Source organism: Scleropages formosus, chromosome 3 (assembly GCF_900964775.1).
Source record: "Scleropages formosus chromosome 3, fSclFor1.1, whole genome shotgun sequence".
Classification (NCBI taxonomy): domain Eukaryota; kingdom Metazoa; phylum Chordata; class Actinopteri; order Osteoglossiformes; family Osteoglossidae; genus Scleropages; species Scleropages formosus.
Genome location: NC_041808.1, coordinates 15,092,142 through 15,119,189, shown reverse-complemented (window position 1 = coordinate 15,119,189; position 27,048 = coordinate 15,092,142). Strand labels below are relative to the sequence as shown.

At 47.8% G+C, this 27,048-nt stretch overlaps 1 protein-coding gene across 3 annotated transcripts in view; it reads left to right on the top strand.

The window, feature by feature from the left end:
- Positions 1–27,048, top strand: part of LOC108935167 (N(G),N(G)-dimethylarginine dimethylaminohydrolase 1-like) — a 47,073-nt gene that overhangs the window by 13,148 nt on the left and 6,877 nt on the right. For 2 of the 3 annotated variants that reach the window (XM_029250195.1, XM_029250194.1), the window contains exons 2-4: positions 22,360–22,459; positions 23,890–23,963; positions 24,588–24,707. In XM_029250195.1, the coding sequence (XP_029106028.1) occupies positions 22,360–22,459; positions 23,890–23,963; positions 24,588–24,707 (294 nt within the window). Of the gene's footprint in view, positions 1–20,401; positions 21,347–22,359; positions 22,460–23,889; positions 23,964–24,587; positions 24,708–27,048 lie in introns of those variants that run through there. The other variant, XM_029250196.1, reaches the window with a different exon arrangement.

Here is a 27,048-nt window from a genome sequence, read left to right as displayed (position 1 = left end):
TTGCAGGTTTAGTTTCCTAAATCGTGATTTATTTAGCAGGTGAATAAGTGGGTGTCATAGAATGATTCATTTAGGCTGCACAGATTTATTTTGCTGTGTATCTGGTAATGCAAGACCAAATTAGTATTGAGTTGTCAGCGTTGTACACTTTTTATAGGAGTGGACGTGAAACTAACAGATTCATGACAGTAGTTACTGATGTGTCATAAAACAACTCCACCATTCAGTAATTATTCATGTAGGACATAAATGTCTGGAAATGTCTTCTGAAGGCAAAGGAACACTAAGGCGGTCTGTAAACAGCCGGTGCCGCGATGTGGAAACAAGTAGTGTTTGAATCTTTCAGTGTGTTTTTGAAACAGAGCCAGAAGAGCATATGATGCCATGGATTATTATAGGGATGTATGTGTTTCCATCCCCTTTCCATCACTTAGAATTTTGAACTCGGTCGTTTAGTTAACGGAGTCTGTTAATCACGTGAATACAAGACATCTCATTCGGACACACAGGATGAATCGGTACCCGTCTTACATTTCTGAGCCCCGTATTAAGTTTAATTAGGAATGATCTGCTAATGTAACCTGCAGTAACGAGGGAAAAAGAGGTTAATTTGGGAATACGGCATAAGTCATGCTGTTTGGATTACTCAACATCTTGCAACGCCGAGTTGAATGTCTCTGGCTTTAGAATCGCGCCCTGCATTACCTCATCGAAGGAGAGCGTGTAGAGCAGGACAGCCCTCCTGGACAGATCAGACGACTCGTGCCGTCCCACAGGATCGACTGACGTCAGAAATCCCCCTTTGACCCCGGTCCCCGATCTCCCCCATCTTGCTCACGCTCGGGTAGGGGTTCAACGAAGGGGGTGTTGTCGCCAGTTGTGATGAGCGGAAGAACTAGAACACCCTCCGGCTTAGTGAATCAGCGAGGCTGCTGGACCCCAGCCTCCATCCCTCTATCCCTGTTCTGCCAGACATAAATAAACCCCAGACGCAGCTACCCATCAACCCCCCCCACCCCCCCCTCCAAAGCTCCTCTCCTGCTGCAGGTGGGAGAAGAAGGTCAGAACACCAGAGGACGTCTGCTGGCCCATTGTGCCAGAGCCCCAGCCTCGCGGAGGGTCTGCTTTCTGAATCAGCGCCGAGCCGCGAGTGCTTTTCGCTGCCTTTTTGCTGAGCAGCCCGCTGATCTCAAACACACACAGCTTCAAGAATGATAATGACAGAACCATGCCTGGACCACTTTCCTCCCTCGCAGCGCTACTCCTCTATGTTGTTTTTCAGCTCTGCTTAAAATGTGTCGTCGTCTGTTTTTTTCGACCATATTTAGTCTCCCTCGTGTGTTTTGGATCTACACTATTTCATGGTTGGCAGGAAAGGAAAGGTCTCCATACGCACCTGTCTGCTGATGCCGGGGACCGGCTCATACATGTTGAGACCTTGCCAGCAGCTCCCGTATTGTGCGGCTCTCGCATACCTTTCCTGTGACACAGCGTCTGCTTTTATATGGAAATACAGCTTGCGTTCGGTGAATATTTAACCAGGCGACCCAGCTGAGGAGCTGATTCATATTTAAAGACTTTTGAACCCAGCAGAAGGATTTTGACGCGTATGGGAAATCGCTGTCGTTTAGTTATCGTTGCCTTCAAATGACGCATTCGTCGCACCGAACCTAATTCAAGGATTTGCAGCATCTTTATTGTACCTGAAAGTCTCGTCGTGTTGCGTTCGGCGTAGTCATATGCTAAACGCAGCGTTTGCCCGAAACAGCATGAGCAATGCTAGAAGGATGGAATGCCAGAGGTTATACATCATCCGGCAAGGCCCGCGGCGGAGACTCGGCTAATTCCCAGCAGAGCAATCGCGCGTCCGGGGATCTCTCCGCCTTCCGGGGCTGTGACAGCTTGAGGTTCTCGTGGCGTAACAGTGTCCAAAAATATCAGGGTTTCACGATATTATGTCGTTCTTAAAATAACATGACTGACGAATACCTTTCGAAAAGTAATTGACTAATTACTGTGTTTTCCATTAAAAGGCTCTTTTAGTGATCACGGCATGTATGATTTTTTTTTAATTTCAAAATCATTTGAAATAGTTATCTGTCCAAATATAAAGTATAAAAAGAAAGATTATATATGGCTGTGTGTGTCTGTGTTTGGGATCTCTTTATGTGTCCAAAGAAAGATAACGTGGAGTTTTATTAACTTTAGGTATCAGACTATGACTTCACATATGTGCATTTCGTCTAGTCATCCTCCACGTGATTATACTGGAAAATGATGTAGCCCACGTCTGTATGTTGAACAGGAATGGAAAACAAACCTCCGGCAGCTACCGCTGGAGCTTAAACAGGGCTCTTTATAGCGTGACCTGGAACATCTGTTGGTAGCTACAATTTAACTAGCTGTCGAGCTCAATTGTTACCGCACTGGTGTTACTGAGCAAGGTATTCATGTATTGTGCCTCCAGTAGAATTATTGTTATTTAATTCGTTCCACAATGTCTCATTTTCCTATTTACTGAACTATATGTACCGTATAGTGCGTATATATATATAATATGTATATATGGGGGGCACAGTGGTGCAGCGGGTTTGAGCAGGTCCTGCTCTCTAGCAGGTCTGGGGTTCGAGTCCCGCTCGGGGTGCCTTGTGACGGACTGGCGCCCCGTCCTGGGTGCGTCCCCTCCCCCTCCGGCCTCGCGCCCCGTGTTGCCGGGTTAGGCTCCGGCTTGCTGCAAACCTGCTTGGGCCAATTGGCTTCAGACTGTGTGTGCCTGTGATGTACTGTATATATGGTATACTTTTTCATGTCCCACAAATCTAACTCACATTTGTGTATTTCCCAGTCGTTTGCTTTTTACGAGCAGGTTGTTCGACTTTTACGTGGAATTTCACTAGTTCTCTGTTATCGCTTTTTAATTGTTCGGTACCCGATATCCGTCATTCCGTAAGAAAAATTTTGAATAAAGCTTTCGAGCCAAACATGTGAGTGTTCTGTAATGAAAATCAATATTTCCATAATGTAGTTATGACTAGTTACAACAATATTTGGCTTACCTGGAAAGCTGTTAGTGACCTGGATGTTCCATAAATAAACAGAAGAGTAAAAACTGCGTAGGGCCGTGCTATTTCCTGAAAGGCCCTTCAGGCTCACTTCTGGTCATTCTTCCCAGGACAGCATAACACATTCCTTTACCTTTGTTCTCGCTGAACGAGGATATGTATCATAATTATTCCAATAAACTCGCAGCATGATGAAGATTATCCAGAAAGCCTTCCAAATTCAACACGCGAAGGAATTTCCTCCAAAACTCCGCTCTGAATCTCATAGAGCTTTTCTAATACAGCATGCGGTGCGATGTGAATTATGACGGACGCAAAAGAGGTACAAAATAATGTTTAAGGTTGGAAGGTTGGGGTGTTTTCCTTACATCCCAGTGAGATATGAGTTAATTACTGAATGATATTTTCAGATCTAACCCTTTAAACCCACTTGTCTCTTTAGAGACGGACGAGGAATATATACATTTATACTGTATATTAAGCCCGTGCTTTGGTCCTTTTGCTTAAAAAAAAAATGTATTTCACTTAACGCTTGTAGTTATGTATAAATTTCTGCGGTTTGTTTCATGAGGCGGTGTAAATTTGGTAAATCTCAACAAAAATTAGGAAATAAATGCATTTGAAAAAACGGCTCAGTTTCTCAGCATCTTCCGCGTATCCGGACTCTACGGGCTAAAAATAACAGCTGAGGCAATGCGCTCTCCTGGCTCCTCCCGCTCGTAGTTTGGCCAGGCCTCGACCGGGTTTTGGCCGCGGGCCGTGATGTAAACGGACAGCTATGCGGACCCTTCTGCCAGCAGTTTAGAGTTTTCGGACGGACTCGATTCCTTCCGAGTCTTTTTTGTTAACCCGTGACCGCGGGGACAACGGAGTCGTCGCCGTCCGCGGGCGGTACCCGTCGGCCCGGAGCGCCGCTCTCCGGCTCGAAGTTGGTCGAGGCCGAGGACTTGCGTTCCGCCGATCGATCCAAGGCGGCCCCAGCTGTCCGCCCGCGAGCCTGCGTACGCGGCCGGAGGCATCCGGGTCGAGCTCTCAAACCGATATTTTTGGGTTGCGCTTTGATGACATCACTTGATGGCATCGCTGGCCGCAGAATGTTAAGAGAGCATTAGTCATAATTGCAGCTATGGATTATTGAATTATATGTTGAAAAGCAGCGTCGGCAGGCTCTCTCTTCTCGGGTTTCTTATCTCAACAGGACCAAGCCGATACTGTTCCGGTGCCTTTTGTCACGCGGCATCTTTCAAGAACTTGGTCTTCGTAAGCTTCTTATTTGAGTTATATAATTATAGAATATTGTTTTTCCATTTTCAGCACATGTGTGTATTTGAGTAGTTTTCATAAGGGACTTTCTCAAAGTGCCAATGATTGGCACAGGCCAAATAAAAAGGTGTTTAAAGAAGGTTGAGTTCACAGCGCAGTAAAACTCCTTGTTGTCATAACACGATGAGAAAGGTACCAGAGACTCGCTGATGTGACCGGATAAAAATAGAGGTGCAGGAAACCAGAAAGGAGCGGCGAACGGATTTTCAGCAGGAGGAAAACCGGGTTCTTCGACAGGCTTTTCTGCCCGAGGGGTTACATCCCGATGCAACAGGTGATGAATTATATGCCTATATCCTTTGGCCCACGCCACGCATTTCCAGTAAGTGTTGCTTCCGGAGGGTAGCGTACTGTTAGGCTCAGAAAAGGATTTGCCGTCCTACAGTTTGGTTTTGTTGCCATGGTGACATCAATATTTCTGTGCTTTGCCTTATCCATCGAAGAGTGTTCCCCGGTAGTAAAAGCATCGTGTCTGTCACCTACAATGACATGCCAGCTAAGAGAAAGCGGTACCCAGTGGAGCGGTCTCGCAGAATGCTCTGCTTCACGGTTGAGTGCGCTGGAATCAATTTAGGAGACGTGTAGGTACCCCGGCGGAACTAAAGGAGACTAATGGCGCCGCGGGGGGCTGTTGAAGGTCGGCCGATGGTTAAGGCAGAGCGAGCGTGTACAGGGCCAGGGATGATGCGGATGACAATGGACTCCTAGTAGTGCGACGATTAAGAAAATAGACTGGTGGCTCGTTGGATTACACACTGAGGGCGTTATTGAGCGTGCTGATGAAAACCGAACTGTACGCGTTATGTAAGCAGCTTTACAAGCGAAGGTAAGACCTTCTGGATGTAAGCACATCAAACGTGTAGAGGTGTATTGCCGAAGCCCAAATGCCCCCAGTTGCGGCGAGAGGGAGAACGGGTGGAGCGAAGACACACGGCCGTTTAGCTTTTGATAGCCCCGCTCCACGGCGGACGGATGTCCGCTTGCAGCCGAACATCTGAGCACCGCAGCGCTGCAGTTCGGTAAAAAAGAGGAAAACGACGGCGCGCGAATGCGCACATTGTGTACGGTTCGGTGTTCCTACGCTCCTAAAGAGCTCGTTAAATCCCGTTTACGAGATCCAGTTTGCTCGCAGCGCTGCGGAGCGACTCGCGCGCGCTGTAAGGCAGCATCCGAGCGCTCGGTCACATGTCATTTTTTTGTAGTCTCGAACAATGTGAATTCCTGCATTCCACTGCTGCATTGTTAATTACATCCATGGGGGTCGTGAAATTGGATTCCAAGGAAACGGCCTCTCTGACCCAGAGTTACCTCATCGCTTTCGCTGCTTTTCAGCAGCAGGTAATTATGCGCTCCAGTAAAAGTACAAACCCATCCTTCAGTCAATGAAGGCATTATGTTGCACACTACAACTGGAATGATTCCTATTGTCCCGTTTCTGGGGCCCTTCCATAATGCAGATGCACTGCAATTATGCTCCATTTGCTAACATTACACTGATGTCTTTTTCAGACCGTGGAGGATCGGCAATTACAGCGATGGAATTTAGCTGAGATTTGAAATGGCAAAAATCAAAACGGCAGAACTCAAACTTAAAGTGTTATTCCATTTCCCTGCAACTGTGAATAACAGTATGACTTGCTTTTTTTCGGTAACTGCATCGTGATGTTTCTTACTGATGTGTGTGAACAGTTATTGTAATGAGCTCAACAGACCCGGAGCTGTAAAATGTGTTAAGTGCATTAATAAGGAACTCGCACACACTGCTTGTCCCAGGCGGGGTCGCGGTGAGCCGGAGCCTAACCCAGCAACACGGGGCGCAAGGGGACACACCCTGGACAGGACGCTAGTCCATCACAAGGCACCCCAATCAAGAATCGAACCCCAGGTCCTCCAGAGAGCGGGACCCGGCCAAATCCACTGCACCACCACCACTCCCCACACCCCCCAGTTAATAAGGAACTCATTTTAGAAAATGGAAAACCATTATTGATCGAGTATATTTTCATAATCTGCTGCATACCGAACGATGTTGCTCAAGCTGAAAGTGTCGAAGAAGTAGTTTCCACTTCCAAAATGACTCGGTTATCTGTGTGCGGAGGGTTAATGGTGCGGTGTAGTAAAGGGTGTCACGAGATGGAAGGGAGTGCGACTCGGCTCTTTGCCATACGGGGTGGGCCAGAGCTCTCCAGAGCACCAACAAGGGTGGCGTAGTGATCAGAGCTGCCACCTTTGGACTCAAAGGACCCAGGCTTGACTCCCAGCTTCTGCTGCAGTACCCCTGAGCAAAGGATTTAGCCTAAACTGCTCCGGTAAAAATTACCCAGCTGTAGGAATGAGTAAATAATTATAAGCAGCTTTGGAGACGTGGGTGAGCTAAATAAATATAGCTCAATGCCATTTAGGCAATACCATCCTCAAATGCGGTGAGAATACTTCGTCCTAGACTAGAAGGCAACACATGTTTATGGCATATCATGCAGTTCAATATAAATAATCAGTTCAGCATCAATAATTTCATTTTATCATGGGTAGCAACAACTAGAGTCTTCATTCTGTGAGCACCCCCCCCCCCCCCCCCCAGGTCTCAAAATCGCACTTGATGGCTTTGGCCACTTGCAACGACGACATCATCCAGCAGATACTGCATCCGTGACCTAAGAGTCGATGATCGTAGCTGAAGTCTAACATGACTCACGGCTGCCACTTTGTCCTCATTTTGTGACCCCAGCTCTGCCGATCACAGCCGAAGGCTGATGAGGCTCTGAGCCCTAGCGTCTTGGCAGCTGTCAAGGGCTTTCCCTCCCCCCTCTTTTCTTTTCTTTTCTTTTCTTTCCTTTCCTTTTCCGCCCATGCCTGTTAGAAAGTTTCCATATCTGAATGCTGCCCTTGGGGTGTTTTCCGATTCGCCGCTCTTGCCCAGTGAGGTTACACCTTTCAGAATTCAGGGAGGAATCCTAAGAATGAGTACCTTAAAGAGCTCCTTGACAACTGAGGGCTATCAAGCAGGACGCCAGTGAAAAAAAAAATATTCATTTGCATAGAATCCAAAAGGAAAGGGATTGAAAACAGCATGATTCGTCCCCAAGCAACATTATGTACCAGAACTAATAAGGGTGGGGAAAAATGTTAATGTTTAAAGACTTTCTCATTTTTGTAGAGAAAAAAATACCTATATTTATTATTTGCTTATAATTTATTTTTATTTGATACTAACATTTTGATTATTAGTTACTCTATCTAGGGGGGTGCGGTAGCGCAGCAGGCTTCGCCGGGTCCTGCGCTCTGGCGGGTCCGGGGTTCGAGTCCCGCTTGGGGTGCCTTGCAATGGACTGGTGTCCCGTCCTGGGTGTGTCCCCTCCCCCTCCAGCCTCGCGCCCTGCGTTGCCGGGTTAGGCTCCGGCTCACCGCGACCCCACTCGGGACAAGCGGTTTCAGACTGTGTGTGTGTGTGTGTGTGTGTGTGTGTGTGTGTGTGTGTGTGTGTTGCTCTATTTATTATATTCAGTGTATACCACAGATAGTGAATCTCATAAGCAGTAAATGCCATTTACATGACGATCATTTCTTCAAAAACTTATTTCCATGTTTCATGTTCTTCTAAAAGGTCCCACTTTCGGTATTACGTTAAAAGCTTGGCCTAAAACCGACTTCCACAAAGCTGACCTACAAAGCTGAGACCCGAGTGCCCTAGAAGTGTTTGACGCGCCAACTCTCCATTGCAGTCTGTGTCCTCGTGAAGATAAAGTGGGCGTTAAGTTCATTGTTTACCGAACACGGAATTGTTTAAAGGAGGACAGAATTTCTTCCTTTTCGGGAGCTTCCGGGTGTTTCCGTTCCAGACGGGCGGCGCTCTCGTCCGCGCATCCGCCGGCGGCGTGCGACACGGCACCTCCGGCGCGCACGCTAATCGCAATAACGCCTGCGCGGTTATTTCCTGAACGAAGAGGAATGAATTTCGGCTGAATTTTGGTTTCTGGAAGAAGTTCAACCCAAAATGCCTGGGATTCCCACGAGGGCCCGGACGGTGTTCGTTTCCGCCCCGCTCCGTCTGGTTTTGGCGCAACCGGATCCGCTTCGGGTTATTTCTGTACGTCGGCCCCGATTACAGCAAAGCTGTAACTCGACGGAATCGGGGAGATGCTTGACCGCTGGGTCTCCTCGAAGAAATGCGTTCCTTCAAAAGAATTTTATGTGGAAATTTCTGCGGGGGGAAAAGCGAGATAAATCAGGCTTTGGATTTTTGGGCCAAAGCTCACTTGTGTTTACTGCCAGGGGCCTTGTTTTGTACTCCCGTGGCACAATTTTTGTACTGGGGAGAAAGGAAGCTCCATCGCTTCTGTTAGAACCGTCTCACATTTCTGCATTGCACAAATTGTCCGGCTTTCGGAATTACCGCTTATTAGTCGAATGTTGTCGTTTTTAAGGGAAGGTGCAAAAAACGGAGTTAGATCTTTGTCACGAGGGCAGTAGGCTGTGAAATGCCGTGGCGGTGTTTGGAGTATTCCGTTCCTCGATGGAGACAGTTTTTATAGTCATCCTATTAAAGCAGAGCTATGAACCTGAAAGTACTTGCTTTTATGACTAGTGCAACAGTGAACAACATTAAATGTTTTCTAAGTCATAATTCTTAATATGGGGGACGCGGTGGCGCAGCGGGTTGGACCGGGTCCTGCTCTCCTCTGGGTCTGGGGTTCGAGTCCCGCTTGGGGTGCCTTGCGGCGGACTGGCGTCCCGTCCTGGGTGTGTCCCCTCCCCCTCGGGCCCTACGCCCTGTGTTGCCAGGTTAGGCTCCGGCTCCCCGCAACCCCAAATGGGACAAGCGGTTCTGAAAATGTGTGTGTGTGTGTGTGTGTGTGTGTGTGTGTGTGTGTGTGTGTGTAATTCTTAATGTAAAAATGCACCCATCCATCCATCAATCATCAACAACCCAGGACGGGACGCCAGTGCATCACAGGGCACCCCAAGCAGGACTCGAACCCCAGACCCACCATACAGCAGGCACTGGCCAAACCCACCATACCCCCCCCATATGAAAATGGAAAAACTGTAATATTTTTAGTATTATGTATGCAACACAGTTTTTAAAGTTGTTCCAGTATGACAATCCTTCATTTCAGCTAGTTTTGCCAAGAGGGCACATCAAGAAGATGAACAGTGACACTTCCTTCATAAGCATAGTTTTACCTATAGAACACTATAATATTACATTATAATTGACGTTACAAATTGAATATACACAATGTGTCATGCTATTATACTGTAATACCTTGCAGTATTATTTGCTATTCAATTGTCAATAAGTTGTTGTTACGGTTGAGTTTTATTCTGTTCTTCATCGTAGGGCGCGGTTGAGAGAATGCGTGACGTGAGAGGTGTGGGAGAGCGAGTGGGAAGATGCGACAGGAGCTGTGTGGAAGTTGGAAGTGCGCTCGCGGTCTGTTAGGCTGGTTCTTAAAAGTGTTCGTTTCCCTGGTTACGGATGATGCTGCGGCCCGTCTTGTTGATTAGCGCCTTAATAAACCCAGACCCTTGGGAATCGTCCAAGTGCGGCTCGGTGCTCTTTCGGGTCACGACAGCGTGCGGCCATATGATATACTGTACATTAATGTAGCGAACGGTGTAAACATTACATTATGCACGGAGGGCGTAGCACAGTAAATGCAGGGTATGTTACACATTCTAAGCTTGTGGTCATTGTGTGATGTGTAACTAAATTAGAAGTGTTTTCTGAGATTAACGTTGGTTGACAAGAATGTAATTGATATTGAACCGTTTGATCGTTTTTTTTTCCCGTGTTTTTTCAACCGTTCTTATAAATTACTGAAATTTGGCGGCGTATATGAGACAACCATCAATAAAAATGACAAAAAGGGTATCCTGTAATTTGTGTTCCAGTAAGTCTAGCATCATACTGCGGAGGTGGACATCTGGCTACAAATTTACTAACACAATCTCTCAATTCATGGTTTACCAAATAAATAATAATAAAAAAAAAAAAAAAAAAAAAAAACAGACCACAAACCAAAAGCAATCAGAGGTCAGAAAAAAAACCGAATCTGCTGTTCACCCTGCAATTTAATGTGACTTCACCGGTGATGTCATTGAGGTCAATGAAACAGCGAGACTGTTTATAACAATAAATTGGTTCAAAAATCTTTCAGCTGCAAACCATGACTTGCACCACACGGTGACTCTCAGTCACTAGCGCAGCACTGATACTTTTTCTTTTTAACGTAGTTTTCTACGTTTTTCATTATTAGTATGCGCTCTCCATTCCGTCGTGACCCGTTACGAGACGGCAAAACGTAACGAGGATGCGGTGATGCTTCAGGGAGTAGGTGTAATGTCATGAGCTCTTCTCAAATGTTGCGACTGTGAACGTGTTAAAAGGCATAAAGCGAACCTCTGATTTCGCTTTCTGCTTTACGTGGCTCAACAAAGCCGTTATCGCAGGGGAGGCTTAATGTTAATTTGCAGAGACGGCAGACCCTTTGGGTGAAGATTTCCATTCCCTGCGGGAACTGTCGTTTTGACGTTTTCTCGGTGTGGCGCTTGCATTTGCTGCTTGACGAGTGGCAGGCTTGGCTGGGTCCCGCTCTCCGGTGGGCCTGGGGTTCGAGTCCCGCTTGGGGTGCCTTGCGATGGACCGGCGTCCCGTCCTGGGTGTGTCCCCTCCCCCTCCGGCCTTACGCCCTGTGTTACCGGGTTAGGCTCCGGTTCGCCGTGACCCCGCTCGGGAAGTGGTTTCAGACAGCGTGTGTGTGAGAATCCATGATGTTTAAAACGATGTCTCAAATAGTTCTCTCTGCCCTGTATAAAGTGTGGTGTGTTTGGGCAGTTTACCTCTGCAAGTTGTCCAGTGACTACTCCTCCCCCTTGGGTGATGTAGGGTTAGGGTTCAGAGAGAGCCAGGCTCAGTCTGTGAGATTTACAGCTGCAGAGACATCATAGAGCTGCACTCATCGTGGCCCTGAGTTTCCCTTCCGATCTTCTCCTGTAACTTACAGGGTTTTTGCACTGACAGATAGTAGGGGCCCAGCAAACTAATTGATCCTCCAGTCAAAAAAAAAACCCAAAAAAACTGCAATGAAATGATCATGTAATCAAGAAAATAAAGCAGAACATCCAGTATTTGGTTTTAAAAACTTTTTTCGTCAGTACCGTGACTGACGGTACAGTTCCGTGCGATGTCATGATCTTATCTTCTACGTCATTCACGTGATAAACTTTTGCCAGAAGACGTTCTGGAATAACACGGTTTGACCACAAGCGGCCTTATGGCCACGAGACGCATGTTTGGGAGCCTTCGGTCAACCTCGACTGACAGAAGACTGCGGCAGGGACCCCACCTGGTCGTCTTGCTTACACGGAGATGTTCGGTTGCTGTGGACCCGGACGTGTGGGACATGTGGGTGGTCTGCTTTATTGCACAGGTAGGTCATGGTCTCAGGCAAAGATTAGTGGCGGAAATCTCCGGGGCGTGATACGTTCTCGAAGGAGGAGTGGTGGCTCATTGCAAGATGGGCTGAAATCATGTTTATGTTGAAATACACGCGCTGTCTGAAACTGCTTGTCCTTGACCGGGGTCGCGGCGAACCGGAGCCGAACGCGGCAACCCGGGGCGTGAGGCCGGAGGGAGAGGGGACGCACCCAGGATGGGACGCCAGTCCATCGCAAGGCACCCCAAGCGGGACTCGACCCCCAGACCTACCGGAGACCAGGACCCGGCCAAACCCGCTGCGCCACCGCACCCTCCCTCGTTGAGAAACAAAACATTGAAATAATGAAACTTTTTCCACAGTGTTTCCTAGTACCATCTGATACCGGTGTGCTGTTTGTTAGGGTCTCTACACACTTTTTATTGATGGTGTAGAGTTCAGACTTTAAGTACCTGGTAAACAACATGGTATGTTTATGAAGGAGAAGGTTCATTGTTACATACCACATAGCTCTCACTTCTAACAGTGTCTGCACAATATTTTTCTGCTAGCAGTTGTTGACCTTTGTGTCTAAATAAGACATGATATGTTGAAAAGAGGGAGGATGCAGTGGTACAGCAGGTTTGGCCTGTGCCGGCTATGTGGGAGGTCTGGGGTTCAAGTCCCGCTTGGGGTGCTTTGCAAGGGGCCGGTGTCCTGTACCGGGTGTGTCCTCTCCAGCCTTGCGCCCCGTGTTGCTGGCATAGGTTCCAGCTTGCTGTGACCCCCCCCCCCCCCCCATTGGGATAAGTGGTTGTAGAAATTTTAAAAAAAAAAGAGTAAATGAGTGTTTCTGCAGCAGCAGATGGTTAAAGACTTTGTTTTGCTCATTCGCTGTTCAGTGGTGTGTATTTATGCACTTCCTTTGTGTGTGTGTGTGTGTGTGTGTGTGTGTGTGTGTGTGTTTATAAGGCTGGCCAGACATGCAGGAGGACCAACTCTCATGCTTCACCACCGTGATTCCACTCCTCTGATGTTATGAATGTAAACTGGACAAAGTAATTTCTCTCCCCTGCATCCTTGGTGACTCAATCCATTATGTGTGTTTGTTTCCGCATTACTGCCCCTCGGTGCAGTAGTTTCCCATTGATTGGATGTCATAAAAAAATTTCCCTTTTAGTAATCTTTCCTTCGATTGTTTCCTTTTTATGTTTAATAATTGTTTGTTTCTGTACAAAACTGTCCATTTTACTTGAGGGATGCATGAGTGGGTTCCGTTGCTTTTAAAAATAAAAATAATTTTGAAATAAGTTATAAGGTATACTAGAGTTTCAAATTTTATTTTGAATGTTTTTCATAACACATCATAGAATATGTTCTGTTTTTTCATGGAGAATAATTCGGACTTATTTTTATCGGGTGGCACAGCGAGTAGCGCTGCTGTCTCGCAGCACTTGGGTGGTGCAGGAGGACGTGGGTTCGATCCCCACTCAGCCTGTGTGGCGTGTTCTCCTTGTGTCTGTGTGGGTTTCTTCTGGGTGCTCTGGTTTCCTCCCACAGTCCAAAGACATGCTGTTCAGGTTCACCCATACTGTGTTCCACTGATGTATGGATGAGCGACCCAGTGTAAGTAGTGTATCTAGCAGTGTAAGTCACTGCGGTGAATAAGCTGTATGGGCTCATAACACTACGCAGAGTTCATTGGAAGTCACTTTGGAGAAAAGCATCTGCAGATAAATAAATGTATTTTACCTGTCCTGCAACAAACACTTTAAAGGGCTTATGATTTTCTTGTAATTCAGAATAGTTGGAGATTTCATTAACTGCTTTCCTAATGCATAGATAGCATTTTTGTCATAAGAATAACAAAAAATTAATAAGAATATTATCAGCTTTGGGGGGGGGGGAGGTGCAGTGGCTGGGACCCACTGTGTGGCAGGTCTGGGGTTTCAATCCTGTTTGGGGAGCCTTACGGTGGACTGGCGTCCCGCCCTGGGTGCGTCCCCTCCCCCCTCCAGCCTTGCGCCCTGTGTTTCCGGGTTAGGCTTCGGTTCTCTGCGACCCAGCTTAGGACAAGCTGTTGTAGACATTGTGTGTGTGTGTGTGTGTGTGTGTGTGTGTGTGTGTGTGTGTGTGTGTGTGTGTGTGTGTGTGTGTGTGTGTGTGTTATCAGCTTGTTTTTGAGAGATTTCTGGTCTGGAGTTCTAAGAAGCTGCAGCATTATAGACACTGAAGCGTTGTGGGTACGGAAGCCGTTTCCTCCGCGGACGTTACAAACTCTAATCTCCTTCTGCAGGTTCGGGGCCTCAGCAGCCTTAATCCCTCAGAACATGGTGTCGGGACCATCAGTTTTTATTCTCGGGCAAGAAATGTAAACGGTTTCACATTAATTGTCTTAGAAAAACAAGTTGATGACAGAGCATCTCCTACAGTGGTTTTTGTGTTCTAAAGGCATATGCACAAGTCACGAATATAGAGATACCGTTCGTTAATTTGTTTTGCCAGTAGTGAAGAGCTGCTGATAGAATGTTTTTCAAAAATTTCATTGCTTGTTATAATGCTTGTTTTTCTAATAGCTTTCTACATTTTACGGAAATGTTTATCTGAAATATATTTTCTAAAACCTTCTGATTATAGTCAGAGGGTCTTAAGTGGATCTTGGGCATATACTAATACTACAGAAAAGTTACAATCATAACTACGTTTAATTTAAGATCTGCGGCCTACTGGCTCGAAGAATCGGAGGGAAGCTGGACAGCATTTTGGAGGGAAACGCAAAAATAGTTATTTGTTCCCACAGAAGCCCACAGCGCTTAATTTGCAGCATGCTTTATGAGACGAGTGTAAAAAAAAAAAAGTGAAATGAGGTCAACCTACTGTGAGCTGAAGAGCACCGTTTGACAAACAAGCTTTGATGGGCCTTCCCAGAAATCCGAGCAAATGGATACACGAGGCTGAATGGAACGGGCTCCGGACGGAGCGGCTCGGGAAGACGGCTACCGCTTCCAGCGTTGGAACGAACTGTAACGGCGAAAGGACCTGCCGCTGCCAAATGCCTTTTGTTAGCCTCCCCTTTTCAGCGCTCCCCTCTTAACTGGAGGACCTTTGAGAACCGGGGCCTCCTCTCCCTGTAGCGGTCAGCATTCGGCCGAGGCCCCTGGCCGGCTGTCGCCGAGCCCCCTTTCTGGCCGGGCAATAAATGTGTCACGTTTTGCCACCGTCTGGGATTTTTCTGCCGAAACTTACAATTTCCTAGGAGTTTAATTAAAGCTCGCTGGCACCAACATGGTCCTTTTGTGTTTTGTGTTGTTCTCTGTAGCGCTTGGGTTGGTGCCTTTGGGCGTTTTTTATTGCAGGTCAGCTTTCTGATGACTGTGCTGAAATACAGTTTTAAAACGTGCTTCATAACTCTTCTTTTTCCAAGTATAACTCAGAAACAAATCAACCTGCGATAAAGAAACCTCGCTAACGAATATAACCGAGCAAATTAAATGTTCTGCCTTCGGAATTGCCCCGTAAAATGACATAGCTAAGTTTAAAAATAAAAAAAAAAGCGAACGTGGCAAAAATCTAAAGTGGATGAGACGGACGTGGCGTTTCCGTGGCTTTCTGTTTAATTTCTCCCGCGTTCGCTCATTGCTCTGCTTTTTCTGTTCGTTGAGAGAGCAGAAATGTTGTACTTTTTTGAATTTTGCCACCAGAACGTAAAATATAGCCGCGTATTACAAGAGTGCTGAAAGGGAGTGGCTATGTAAGCAATTTTGGTAATTCCTTCCTGGTGCTTATCGTATAATCCGTTGTGAATAAAGGGACTCTGCATAGCTGAGATGGGAATTTTCCCTGCCATACGTCATTGAAACCATATGGAGTCATTTTCCAACCTGAGGAATTGACGTCAGGGTTTAAATGGAATGCCAAACGCTTTGAAGGCAGGATGGCAGATAACCGCTCGTTTTCCACTGAATTCCACGGGGAGAGATCAATTTTATCCTTCGCATATTTGTTTAACATATTTTTCTGAGACGCATAAACATGCGTTAAGTTAGTTTGCGCAGAGCAGTTCAGCATGTGTTCCAAGGAAGTGCTTCTAACCCATCTGCAATGTTTTATACACACACCACTAACCCGGTCTTTATTTTTAAAACTGTTGTGAGCTTTTAAAGTTGAGCCGTCGTGAGCCTTTAATGTGCACCCATCGTGAGCCTTTAATATATTCCTTCCATTCCCGGTACAGTGTTTTACATTACCAGGTAGGGCCACACTGACGCGTACACGCCCGTTTAAATACTTGGGGTTCTGAGTCTCTTATCAGCCTCCCAAGGCTCACATATGTCAGGTTCCCCAGAAGGTGATCTGGGCAGCTTTTTACATACTTGTGTCTGAACATGTGTTGCACAACGGCCTGAAGATAAAGTGAAATCGTCCGGGGTGTCGGAGTTTGTGTCGGAACAGCGTCTTTCATCCAGGTCTTATCGCAGCTCGGAGGGGTTAAGATTTGCGTGTAATTGTCCCGAGAAGCATTTTGAGCTTTACCGTTCTTTCTTCTGTCCGCGATTAACGTCAGCCGTCAGATTCAAAATTCATGTGTTCTTTTCATCCGACTCTTCCTTGTTCTCTTCCTTTAGAGGCATCTTTGCTTCGCTGAATCCAAGAAGTTGTGTCAAGGCTATGGGTTTTCTCCAGGATGGCATCCCAGTCTCGCTCGTATCGGAAAAACTACCTAAGCAGAACTCGCGTCTTCTCGGCGGAACTCATCATTAAGACCCGAAGAACTTGAAAACAACTTGCATTCTTGCGCTGAATCTCATCATCACTTTAATTGTGCTTTAGAAAATAAATGTGGAAGCATAAACTATCAGTGCTTGCTTCCTTCTACCAAGCAATTTAGTGAACCTACGGAGATACGCTGTACGGGGTGCGATGGCATGGTGGGTTGGTCCTGGTCCTGCTCATCGGTGGGTTTGGGTTCGAGTCCCCCTTGGGGTGCCTTGCGATGGACTGGCGTCCCGTCCTGGGTGTGTCCCCTCCAGCCTTATGCCCTGTGTGCTGGGTTAGGCTCTGGCTCCCCGCCACCCCGTATGGGGCGAGTGGTTTGGACAGCCTGAGATACGTTAGTTCTGCCTGTACAGGGGTGTGTGTTTGCGCTCCCTGACTAGCATCCCTTCCAGAGTGTATCCTCCTTCACACCTTATCCTTCTGGAATAGGCTCCGGACCTCCACGACCCTGCGTGGGCCCAGCACTTATTGATAACGGATGGACGAATCGGCTTGTCATTGACTCACACACCGAGTGCCTGTGTTTAAATAAGCCACGTGAACTGATTTGTGGCTCTGCTTGTGTGCATGTCCTTGATGCCATGCTTTCTGCGATCATTCAGGAATCCTTGGCCAAGCGTGTTGCCGTCAGAGACGGGACCTCATCGGTCTGATGCACTCAGCCACTCTGGTTGTATAATAGCTTCAGCGAGGCTCTGCTTTCTGCTTGCTGTCCCATTTTGTTAAGAAATGAGTGGAATGTGACACGCCAAGGCCCGATGCTTTGTACGTTTGTTTGAGTGAAAAACAGGCCATTCTGCTTTGCGCCGAGGAGTGGACGGAGAGCTGGCACCCGTTGCAGGCATTATGGGATATTGGGTGTCGTAGATAATGACCGGTCGGCTCATTCAGGTGCATTCTTGGCCCGCGGTGCGTGTCCAGACAGAACAGAAAGTGTTCTTCCGTCCAGCACATAACAATTGTTCATTTTGTGACCGAACAAGAGAGCAGCATACTTTCTCAGCAGGCTTGTGCAAGACTGGCTTTTCGTGTCAATTGAGGTTTATCTGCGCAAATCTCTGCTTGTATTTTATTTCCTTTTTCTGGAAAAGGTATAATAGTGGACATCAGATCTGCTGGGGTTTCACTTCTATTTGGCTTTCCTTCATGAAGTGCCTTTTATGATAATGTCCTAAGTGTTTGCAAATAACAGTACGCGATAAATGCCAGTTTCTATAATGGTAAAATAACATCCAAAGCAGGGTATGAGCCATGTGTAATGTCACAGATTGAAAACGGGTGTGTGTGTGTGTGTGAGACCTGTAAATTCCTTCTATGTCGCTGTTATTGAAGTCACTGTAAAAAAAAAAAAAAAAAAAAAAAGGTGGTCTCGCACTCCATTCATCACAGATCGTGTGAAATTAGTTATATGGCCAACGTTGCGCTATTTAAAAACAGCACAACAAGCAACAAAATTACTGGAATATTCAAGTTGAAACTGAAGTTTTTCCAATGCCTTTAATTACTAGTGAATTCCTAAAGGGAGGCACAGAAAATATCCGAACACGGGTGGCACTCTAGGATTCCAGTTCTAGAATTTAAAACCCTGGTGCCAGATCCACATTAAAACGAAGCTGTTTTTAATTTCTAAGTGCTTAGTTCTCCATGGCTGTAAATACACTTGAGGGATTTTCAGATTAAACCTGATACGATGTGCTGGAAGCGTTTGCTGATTTTGTCACATGTCGTTGACCCGGCGCTTTTTGAAACGTTTTGGATGCGCATCTTTCGCTCCAAGCATGGTGGTGGCAGCGGCGGTGCGGCAGGGTGAACCGTGTCAAGGCTGGGAGACGGATTAAGGAACCGTTCTTCTGTCAACCGGATTCAGGTTTCGGTATTATTTAGCCTGTAATTCATATATCTTGTGTGCATAAATGAAGAGATTTTTTTCATTCCTGAAAAAAAATGACAAATGATCATGAGACAAAACTTAGAGTGAAACATCCTCCTGGAGGATGGAATCGTCCTCTTCGAATGCCGGGGTGATGCTAAGAACATCGGACGTCTGCTAGTGGGAAAGGTGAAAAGGTGTTTGGAAAGATTAGATTTTACACCTGCGGTGTACCCCGGTTGCCGTGGCATCGGGATGCAGCGCTGTAGTTACCATGCATTAGTAAACTGGCAGAGCCAATGCTTTCTACCTCAAGGAGAAAACTGTTTTTTTACACTGCTCGCCAGAAGCAGGGTCACTCGACCCAGCGCTGACCGCGACCATCCTCTCGGATCGCTCGGGCACGAAACGCAATCTGTCCGACAGCTGTCTCTCGGCGTGCGAGGGCCCTTTGCCTTATGACTTACATTTACTCCACGTACCGGAGTCGTCGTCATGCAGCTCCTGCCTCGTCTCCTGCTGATTTTCACATAGGGGAAACACGGGATTAAAACTTTAGGATCCTAAAGGCTGTAGGCTTTGGCTGCTGCTAAGCAGCAACTTCACACTTAGCGTCAGGGTTACTCTGTCTGTCACACTGCATCAGCATTACCATTTATTTACACACACACACAGATTTTCAGAACCACTTGTCCCATACGGGGTCACGGAGAACCGGAGCCTACCCGGCAACACAGGGCGTAAGGCCGGAGGGGGAGGGGACACACCCAGGACGGGATGCCAGTCCGCCGCAAGGCACCCCAAGCGGGACTCGAACCCCAGACCCACCGGAGAGCAGGACCCAGTCCAACCCACTGCGCCACCACACCCCCTTCATTTATTTACATTTACATTTAATCATTTAGCAGATGCGTTTGTCCAAAACGACGTACATCTCAGCAAAAGTACAATTTATGCATTACATTAAGAGAAAGAGACAGAGCTGCAGACATGTGACTCAAGTAAACCTAGTTCGTTACTTACCGCTTGCTGCACCGAAGTTCATCGTTCAAGTAGGTGCATAAAACACAGGATAGACAAGTCCTGATACCCACACCAATTTTTTTTTTTTTTATTAAATATTATAAGATATACAAATGAGCAGTACAATACCAGAGTAATGGCTGAATAAAGGTTGTATCGGGGGATGCTCATGAAGTTACGATGCGCGAACAATTACGCCCTACATGAGCTGGAGAGATCTTGGGCGAAGCGGATCCGGAAAAGGTGAGTTTTCAGACCCTCCTTGAACGTTTCCGCACTTCTGAGCGACGGGGGAAGGTCATGCCACCACAACGGAGCCAGAACCGAGAACCTCCAAGCTTTACCGTTCGTGCGCGGGACCACCAAGCGAGCAGAAGCAGACGAGCGAAGGGGTCTGATGGAATAAACGTCACGATAAAACGGAAACCCAGGGCTAGTTTGCAAGCGCTTCAGACCCATGAGATGATTTCGGTGAATTGTTCTGGCGTGACGGGGGTGCGGTGGCACAGTGGGTTGGACCACAGTCCTGCTCTCTGGTGAGTCTGGGGTTCGAGTCCCCCTTGGGGTGCCTTGCGACAGACTGGCATCCCGTCCTGGGTGTGTCCCCTCCCTCTCCAGCCTTGCGCCCTGAGTTGCCGGGTTAGGCTCCGGCTCCCCGCGACCCCGTTTGGGACAAGCGGTTCAGAAAATGTGTGTGTTCCGTCGTGAAAATTTCAGGCCTTGTTTATTTCTCTCGTGTAAACTGTAAGGAGACCCATTTAGGCTCTTGAGGAACGCCTTTACTTAGCATCTGCGGTAAATTACTGAGAGAATTGTAAAACGCACAATACAGCAATTTAGTCGCGATGGAGAGGGCTTGCCGCGTGACTGTCGCGAGCGCATCGGTGCCTATTTCGAGGGGTCGGATCGCTTGACTTCCGGACCCCGGCGGCTTCACGTGATGCCGCAGGAAATGCCTTGCGGGTGATGCAACTCGCGACTCCCTGCGGCGCGCGCAGCTGTGCTCGGCGCGAGCTCCCGTGTGCCGCATGGGGCGACCTGCCTGTTTACTTTGCAGGCTGACCGATGAGGAAGTTCTGATAGCGGGACAGAAAACATTCCCCAGCCGAGGACAGGCGGCGCGCTTTTCGGCACAGAGATTATTTTTCACCGACCGAGGTCCCCCCCCCCGTCCCGCGTGTTCCGAGCAGCCGGGCCCCTTTGAACAGCGACCGATTCCGATCTCTTCCAAAGTCATTAAATGCGAATTCCAGCTTTATTACTCGGGAGCAAATCTGTCGCGGCAGAAGAAGATAAAAGAGCCTAGAGATTGATGACGGAGAATATCTGCCGCTCCTCTTTTCAGACAGCCGAAATGGCCCGGCTAATATGTTATTCCGCGCCGTCCGGAGAGCCACCTCACCGCCTCAGCTGTAAAATTACAAAGCGGGGCAGGGGAACGGCACCGGCGTATTTTACGTTTGAATCCTTTCAGGTTTAGGCTTCAGGAAAGATTGTACTGATGTTGATTCAGTAGGGGAACGTTTAACGTATCTGCGTAAAAATAAACTATATTACATGGTAATTAGAGGTGCCACAGTGAAGTATGATAGCGCAGCGTCATCGGAGTCTGCCTTCGTCTCGACTTTCGCTTTTTTGATTCTGTCGCAGAGACCCGCACGCTGTTTCAGGAGAGAGTTGATTATCGAGGCTTTTGCTTTTTCCTCAATCGTTTCTGTCGTGAGCAGAAAGTCACGGTCTCTTGGAAACCGGCGGGAACTATGCTTGCCGTCTTAAAAAAAAGATACTTAAAATCAAAATTTCCAACTCTTATTTCAATCTCCCGCACGTTAATTATTTCGGTTTCGGCTCACGTGCCTTGCAAAATGCTCGAGGTAAGACGGAGTGGAAGCTGCAGGTGAAGCCGCCCTTTCGTACACCTACCCCGTCCTCATAGTTTCGCGGTGATGGAAAGGTGGCGGTAAAAGGCAAAGCGCGGAGCCAAATGCCTTCAGCGAAGAATTTGAGCGAGCGGCCAATTATAATGTTCACGCAGGTGCGGCCGTGTCTTTGCCAGGAGGCCCAAGGTCTGTTCGAGTCACGACGGACTCTTCCAGATCCCCGTCACCCTTGACGAATACTGGGAAACGGTACAGAATATTTCGGGGATTGAGTATTCGGAGCTACCTGATGGAAACACGCAGGTTTTCTTGCCTGGAAGACGGCCTATCGGCATGACTTCATGCCTTGGCTCCGTCTGTCCGCCGACTGGACGCAGGCCTTCGAATTTCGGTCTGCCTGACCTCACCGTGCGATACAGCTGTCAGATGAGACCTCTGTTCTCCAGTCTGATCTCATCGCCGTTCCAAGCTGCCTCTTTTTCCCGATCCTCTTGATGAAACCATCAAAAAAGGACTCGCGCCTCTCGCAGTGTCACATGCTCTTATTATGAGATGAGATGGCAATGCCACCTGCCGCCGGGGCGGCTGCCTTTGACCCGAAGGTTGCGGGTTCGATCTCCAGCCGTAGTACCCTTGAGCAAAGTACTCATCCTTAAAAATTGCTCTAGCGAACTCACCCAGCTGTATAAATGGGTAAATAACCGTAAGTAGCTTAACGGTGTAAGTCCCTTCGGAGAAAAGTACTGTTTAATGAATAAATGTACCGTAGCAGTCCGTAAAGGTTTCTAGTTCTTGGTCCAAAGTGCTCGATATTTCGATAGTATCCGCTGCAGCCCGTGCATCGCTCTGCAGCGCTTTGTTTCTCTCCTTGATTCGTGGGTGATCACTAACATGTGTTGCAGTTTGTTTCCACTAAGAGAACCCACCTGACCCCTAAATGGTATTTACACTCCTCTTCCCTCCTTGGCTTGTGAGACTGAAATGCGTGCGCTGTTGCTGTTTTTCAGACCGAAGCCATGAGGAATGCCTTGAAAGAGCTGAACTTGAACATCGTGGACATGGAAGACGAATCAGCCACGCTGGATGGGGAAGATGTGTTGTTCACCGGTTAGCGACTGACCCTGTCCTGTCCGCATGTTTAGGGACGTACCGCTGGACGATCCCTTCTTTTCCAGCGGAGGTCTTTTAATGCTTCTCATTTTATTTACGGTCTGTTCTTGTTTTTCCAACTGCTCATTGTTCCCATAGGCTGTTAATGATTTTTAGATACAGTTCATCTGCGCATGACTGAACCTCCGCTTCCTGGACAGCTGAGTGCATCACAATATTACTCAGATTTTTTTAAATTATGTTGTACAGCATTATTTTAAAAATTGGGGGGGGGGGGGGGGGGTTGGCACAGTGGAACACAAATTGTTTCGAAACATCAATTTATTTCAATATTTCAAATGATTTATTTGCATACTAACTATACTAATAATACCATGAAAAATACCATATACCATAGTAAAAATAATATGAAAAGTACTTTTAATATGGCATCATTGGTGATTTTTATATTGTAGTTTGTTGTGGGACAGCTGGTAGCGTAGTGGTTGCAGCCACTGCTTTCGGATCTAAAGGTTGCAGGTTTGAGCCTCACCTCCAACTGTAACACCCTCGAGGAGGGTACTTACCCTAAATTGTTCCAGTAAAAAAAAAAAAGAAAAAAAAAAAAACCAGCTGTATAAATACAGAAGTAATTGTAGTAGAGTAACATTGGAAGTTACTTTGGAGAAAAGTGTCAGTTACATGAATAAATGTTCATGAGAGAAATTGAACCCCAACTATTTAAAAAAAAAAAAAAAAATCACTTACTCTTCTATTATGTAAAGATAAACTGTGTGTATTGTAGCGCCGCCCCAAGGAGCTACTGGAGATGGGGTTATAGGAAGTTGCTCTTTCTTGAATGCGTACAGGTCTGCTCGATGGCAGCCTTGACAAAGACGCCAGAGACAGTACGAGACAGTCAGCTCAACACTCGAGAGTTCCCCTGGGTCACTCTAACCCCCCTGCTCCACACAGTGGTTATGGGGTCACCCCCAGAATTCCTGTGGCAGACTAAGTGTCAGCAATATAAGAGCCAGCGAGAAAGGAACACAGGACTATGTACAGGAATAGGCAGTAACAGCTATGTACACGAATACCCAGCAGCCCCCCTCGGCGCCACACACGCACCGGCTGAAGGCGCTTGTCCCGAGCGGGGTCGCGGCAAACCGGAGCCTATTCTGGCAGCACAGGGCGCAAAGCCGGAGTGGGAGGGGACGCACCCCGGACGGGATGCCAGTCCATCGCAAGGCACCCTAAGCGGGACTCGAACCCTAGACCTGCCAGAGAGTGGGACCCGGCCAAGCCCGCAAACCCCCCCCCACCCCCAGTGCTGTTACAACATAATTCTTTGGCTTTATTAAAACTGTAAGCTTTCTACTTTCTGTGTGCTGACACTTCAGTTCCAGAAAATGTGTAAAGCCCCGTATTTTCTCTCTCATTCCACTCAGGCAGAGAATTCTTTGTGGGTATATCAACAAGGACGAACCAGCGAGGGGCAGAAATTCTTGCAGACACGTTCAAGGTTAGTTGAAATTCGGCGACTGTGCAAAACGCGTTCGACCGAAAAGGCAGAAATCGGACGTCGAACCGTTGGTCCCAGACATTTCCTAACACCTGACTGACAGTGATGCGAAACGGGGTAGCATTTTTAATTCAGGGTAATTTCATTAGGACTAATTCGGTGTTGAAGGCCGGAAGATGTGGAGCCAGCTGGCAGAGAAGAGTCCAAACCAGGCTGTGCGTTACCAGTGCATTCACACCGTCCGTTCCGCCGTCGTCCAGTTTCAGTGGCTGCCGGTGCTTCAGGGGTCTGAACCCTTAGAGTCGACACCATTAATTTTTTTTTTTCAGAACAGAGAATATTAAAGAGGAGTAACCTCGTGTTAGAAAGTCTTCGCTTCGGCCTTTCGCGTTTTGTACAGACCGTATAAAATGTAATATATAGTATATGGATCATTTCTTGATTTCTAGATGCGGGACCCCGAGTCGTAGCTGCGGAGATGCTGCTCGTATTTGCACGTGGTGTCAGAGCAGCGGGGCGCAGACGGTGTTATCGCGGCGCTGTTGCGACCGCGGAGCTCCGTGACGTCAGTCCGCGGAGATCGTGTCCATTTCCCACGGGGCACACTTACGGGCTTTTTTGCAGGACTACGCCGTGTCCATGGTTCCCGTGCAGAACGGACAGCGCCTGAAAAGCTTCTGCAGCATGGCCGGCCCGGGCCTCGTCGCCATCGGCTCCAGTGAACACGCGCAGAAATGCCTGAAGGTACAGCGCTGGAGGGGCACTGGGTTTCCCACACATTCGCTGATGTATCATTACAGGCTGGTCCTGCTGTTGGAGGGAAAGGATTAGAAGGCTGGAATGATGCTACTTTGCGTGCAGGACGTTTAACCCCAGTTCCTTTCGCATCTGCGTATGGCTTGTCTTCACATTTGCTTCGGGGCGGTGCGGTGGCACAGCAAGTAGTGCTGCTGTCTCGCAGCACCTGGGGGGTGCGAGAGGCCATGGGTTCGATCCCTGCTCAGCGTGTGTGGAATTTTCATGTTCTCCCCGTGTCTGCGTGGATTTCTTCTGGGTGCTCTGGTTTCCTCCCACAATCCAAAGACATGCTGTTCAGGTTCCCCCGTAGTGTGTGAGTGACAGAGAGAGTGTGTTCCACTGATGGAGAGACCCAGTGTAAGTCACCTTGGTGAATAAGGTGCGTGGGCTGATAACACTACATAGAGTTCATTGGAAGACGCTTTGGAGAAAAGTGTCTGCTAAATATGTAAATGTACTTTGATGGAAAACAGACATTTTTGTGGCATCTTCAGAACAGCGAGAGAATAAAATAGAAATGGACTCCATACGGGGGGCGCGGTGGCGCGGCAGGTTTGGCCGGGTTCTGCTCTGTGGTGGGTCTGTGGTTCGAGTCCTGCTTTGGGTGCCTTGTGATGGACTGGCATCCCTTCCTGGGTGTGTCCCCTCCAGTCTTGCATCCTGTGTTGCTGGGTTAGGCTCCGGTTCACTGCTACCCCCCCTTAGGATTAGTGATTTCACTGCGTGTGTGAACTCGGTATAATCTGTGTCCGCTTTGCGGATGGTAAAAACACACACTGGTGCCTGATAGGACCCCAATTCAGAGATGCGTCCGCAAGGGACGGCCGGTACCGTAGTGGATAAACCTACTTCTTTGGCTCCAAAGGTCGCAGGTTCACTCCCCGCCTCTGGCTGTAGTACCCTTGAGCAAGGTACTTACCCTAAATTGCTCCACTCAAAAAAAATTACCCAGCTCTATAAATGGGCACATAATTGTAACCTTAATACTGCAAGTTGCTTTGGAGAAAAGCATGAGCTAAATGAACAAATATAAGGGTCTGGGATGCAGTCTGAGCGGCGCCCGCTACCCCGTACGGCTGCGTGAACAAGAAAGGGCGAGGAGCTATCCGAAATCCTCCTTCCCACTAATACAGGTGGCCTTTGCGCTGGGGTGTTGCTTCTTAAAATATTTTTTCGTCTGACATGCTGAGAGTTCACGCACAGGTTTGGAAAGTGAAAGGCGCTTAAAACCGAATTGGACGGCAAGTGTTTCTTGTTCCTTTGTTCTCTCATCCCGGCTAAAAGTGTTGCATTTTCCTTTTAGCCACACTGCGGGATGTGAGATGTGTGAAGTCTTTTCATGATATAATCCCTTTAGGATGACTCCCCGAGGGGAAGAGGCGAGTGCGTTAGGCTGGAGGCGGTGCCAAATTCCAGCGCACGGTGGCGCTTGAAAGGTAGTTTTGCGGTCACGGGAGCTATTTTTGAAGACGACAGCATGTTAAAGATGGACGTGTGCGCTTTCTGCTCGCGTGCCCTTTCCCGTGTATATCCGCGAAATTAGACTGTCCTGACTTTGCAGCTTGTGGTTATGTAACCGGGTCTGATAGAGCGTCGACGCAGCTTCGTCCTCTTTATCGCGACAAGGACGAAAGGTACCTTTGTGTCGTCCTTCAGACCGAGTAATGCTATAATTTAAGATCATTTTAGAAACGAGCTGACGAACGGATCATTTTAGGTTCCTTTCCCGCTACGGATGGCCCCGGATGGGATCGGCACGCACGGCCTGTCATGTTTGGAATGCTGTTTTTGTTTTTACAGGTATTCAGGCTTTCAGCCTCGCTGGAATCTAAGTACAGAAACTTGTATACTGTGTGTTCTGCCAAAGTTCACATGGGTTTCTTTAGTGCTGATGCAGGTTCAGTCTGGCTCTGAATCCTGACAGCTCAGTATAATTGAACTGAGTGCTGATAGGGAGTGACCTGGCAGCACAGCACTTTTCCCTCAATTATAAGACCCAACCATCAAATTAGATGCAGCCCTTATACTTGTACCTTAGTTTTACACGCACACGTTGGCTAAAGCCACTTGCCCCAAGGGGGGGTCGCGGTGAACCGGAGCCTAACCCGGCAACACGAGGCTGGAGGGGGAGGGGACGCACCCAGGACGGGACGCCAGTCCATCGCAAGGCACCCCAGGGGGGACTCGAACCCCAGACCCACCGGAGAGCGGGACCCGGCCGAACCCGCTGCGCCACCATGCCCCCTGCACATTAAGCAGAATTGCTCTGATCTGTACACTGACAAAG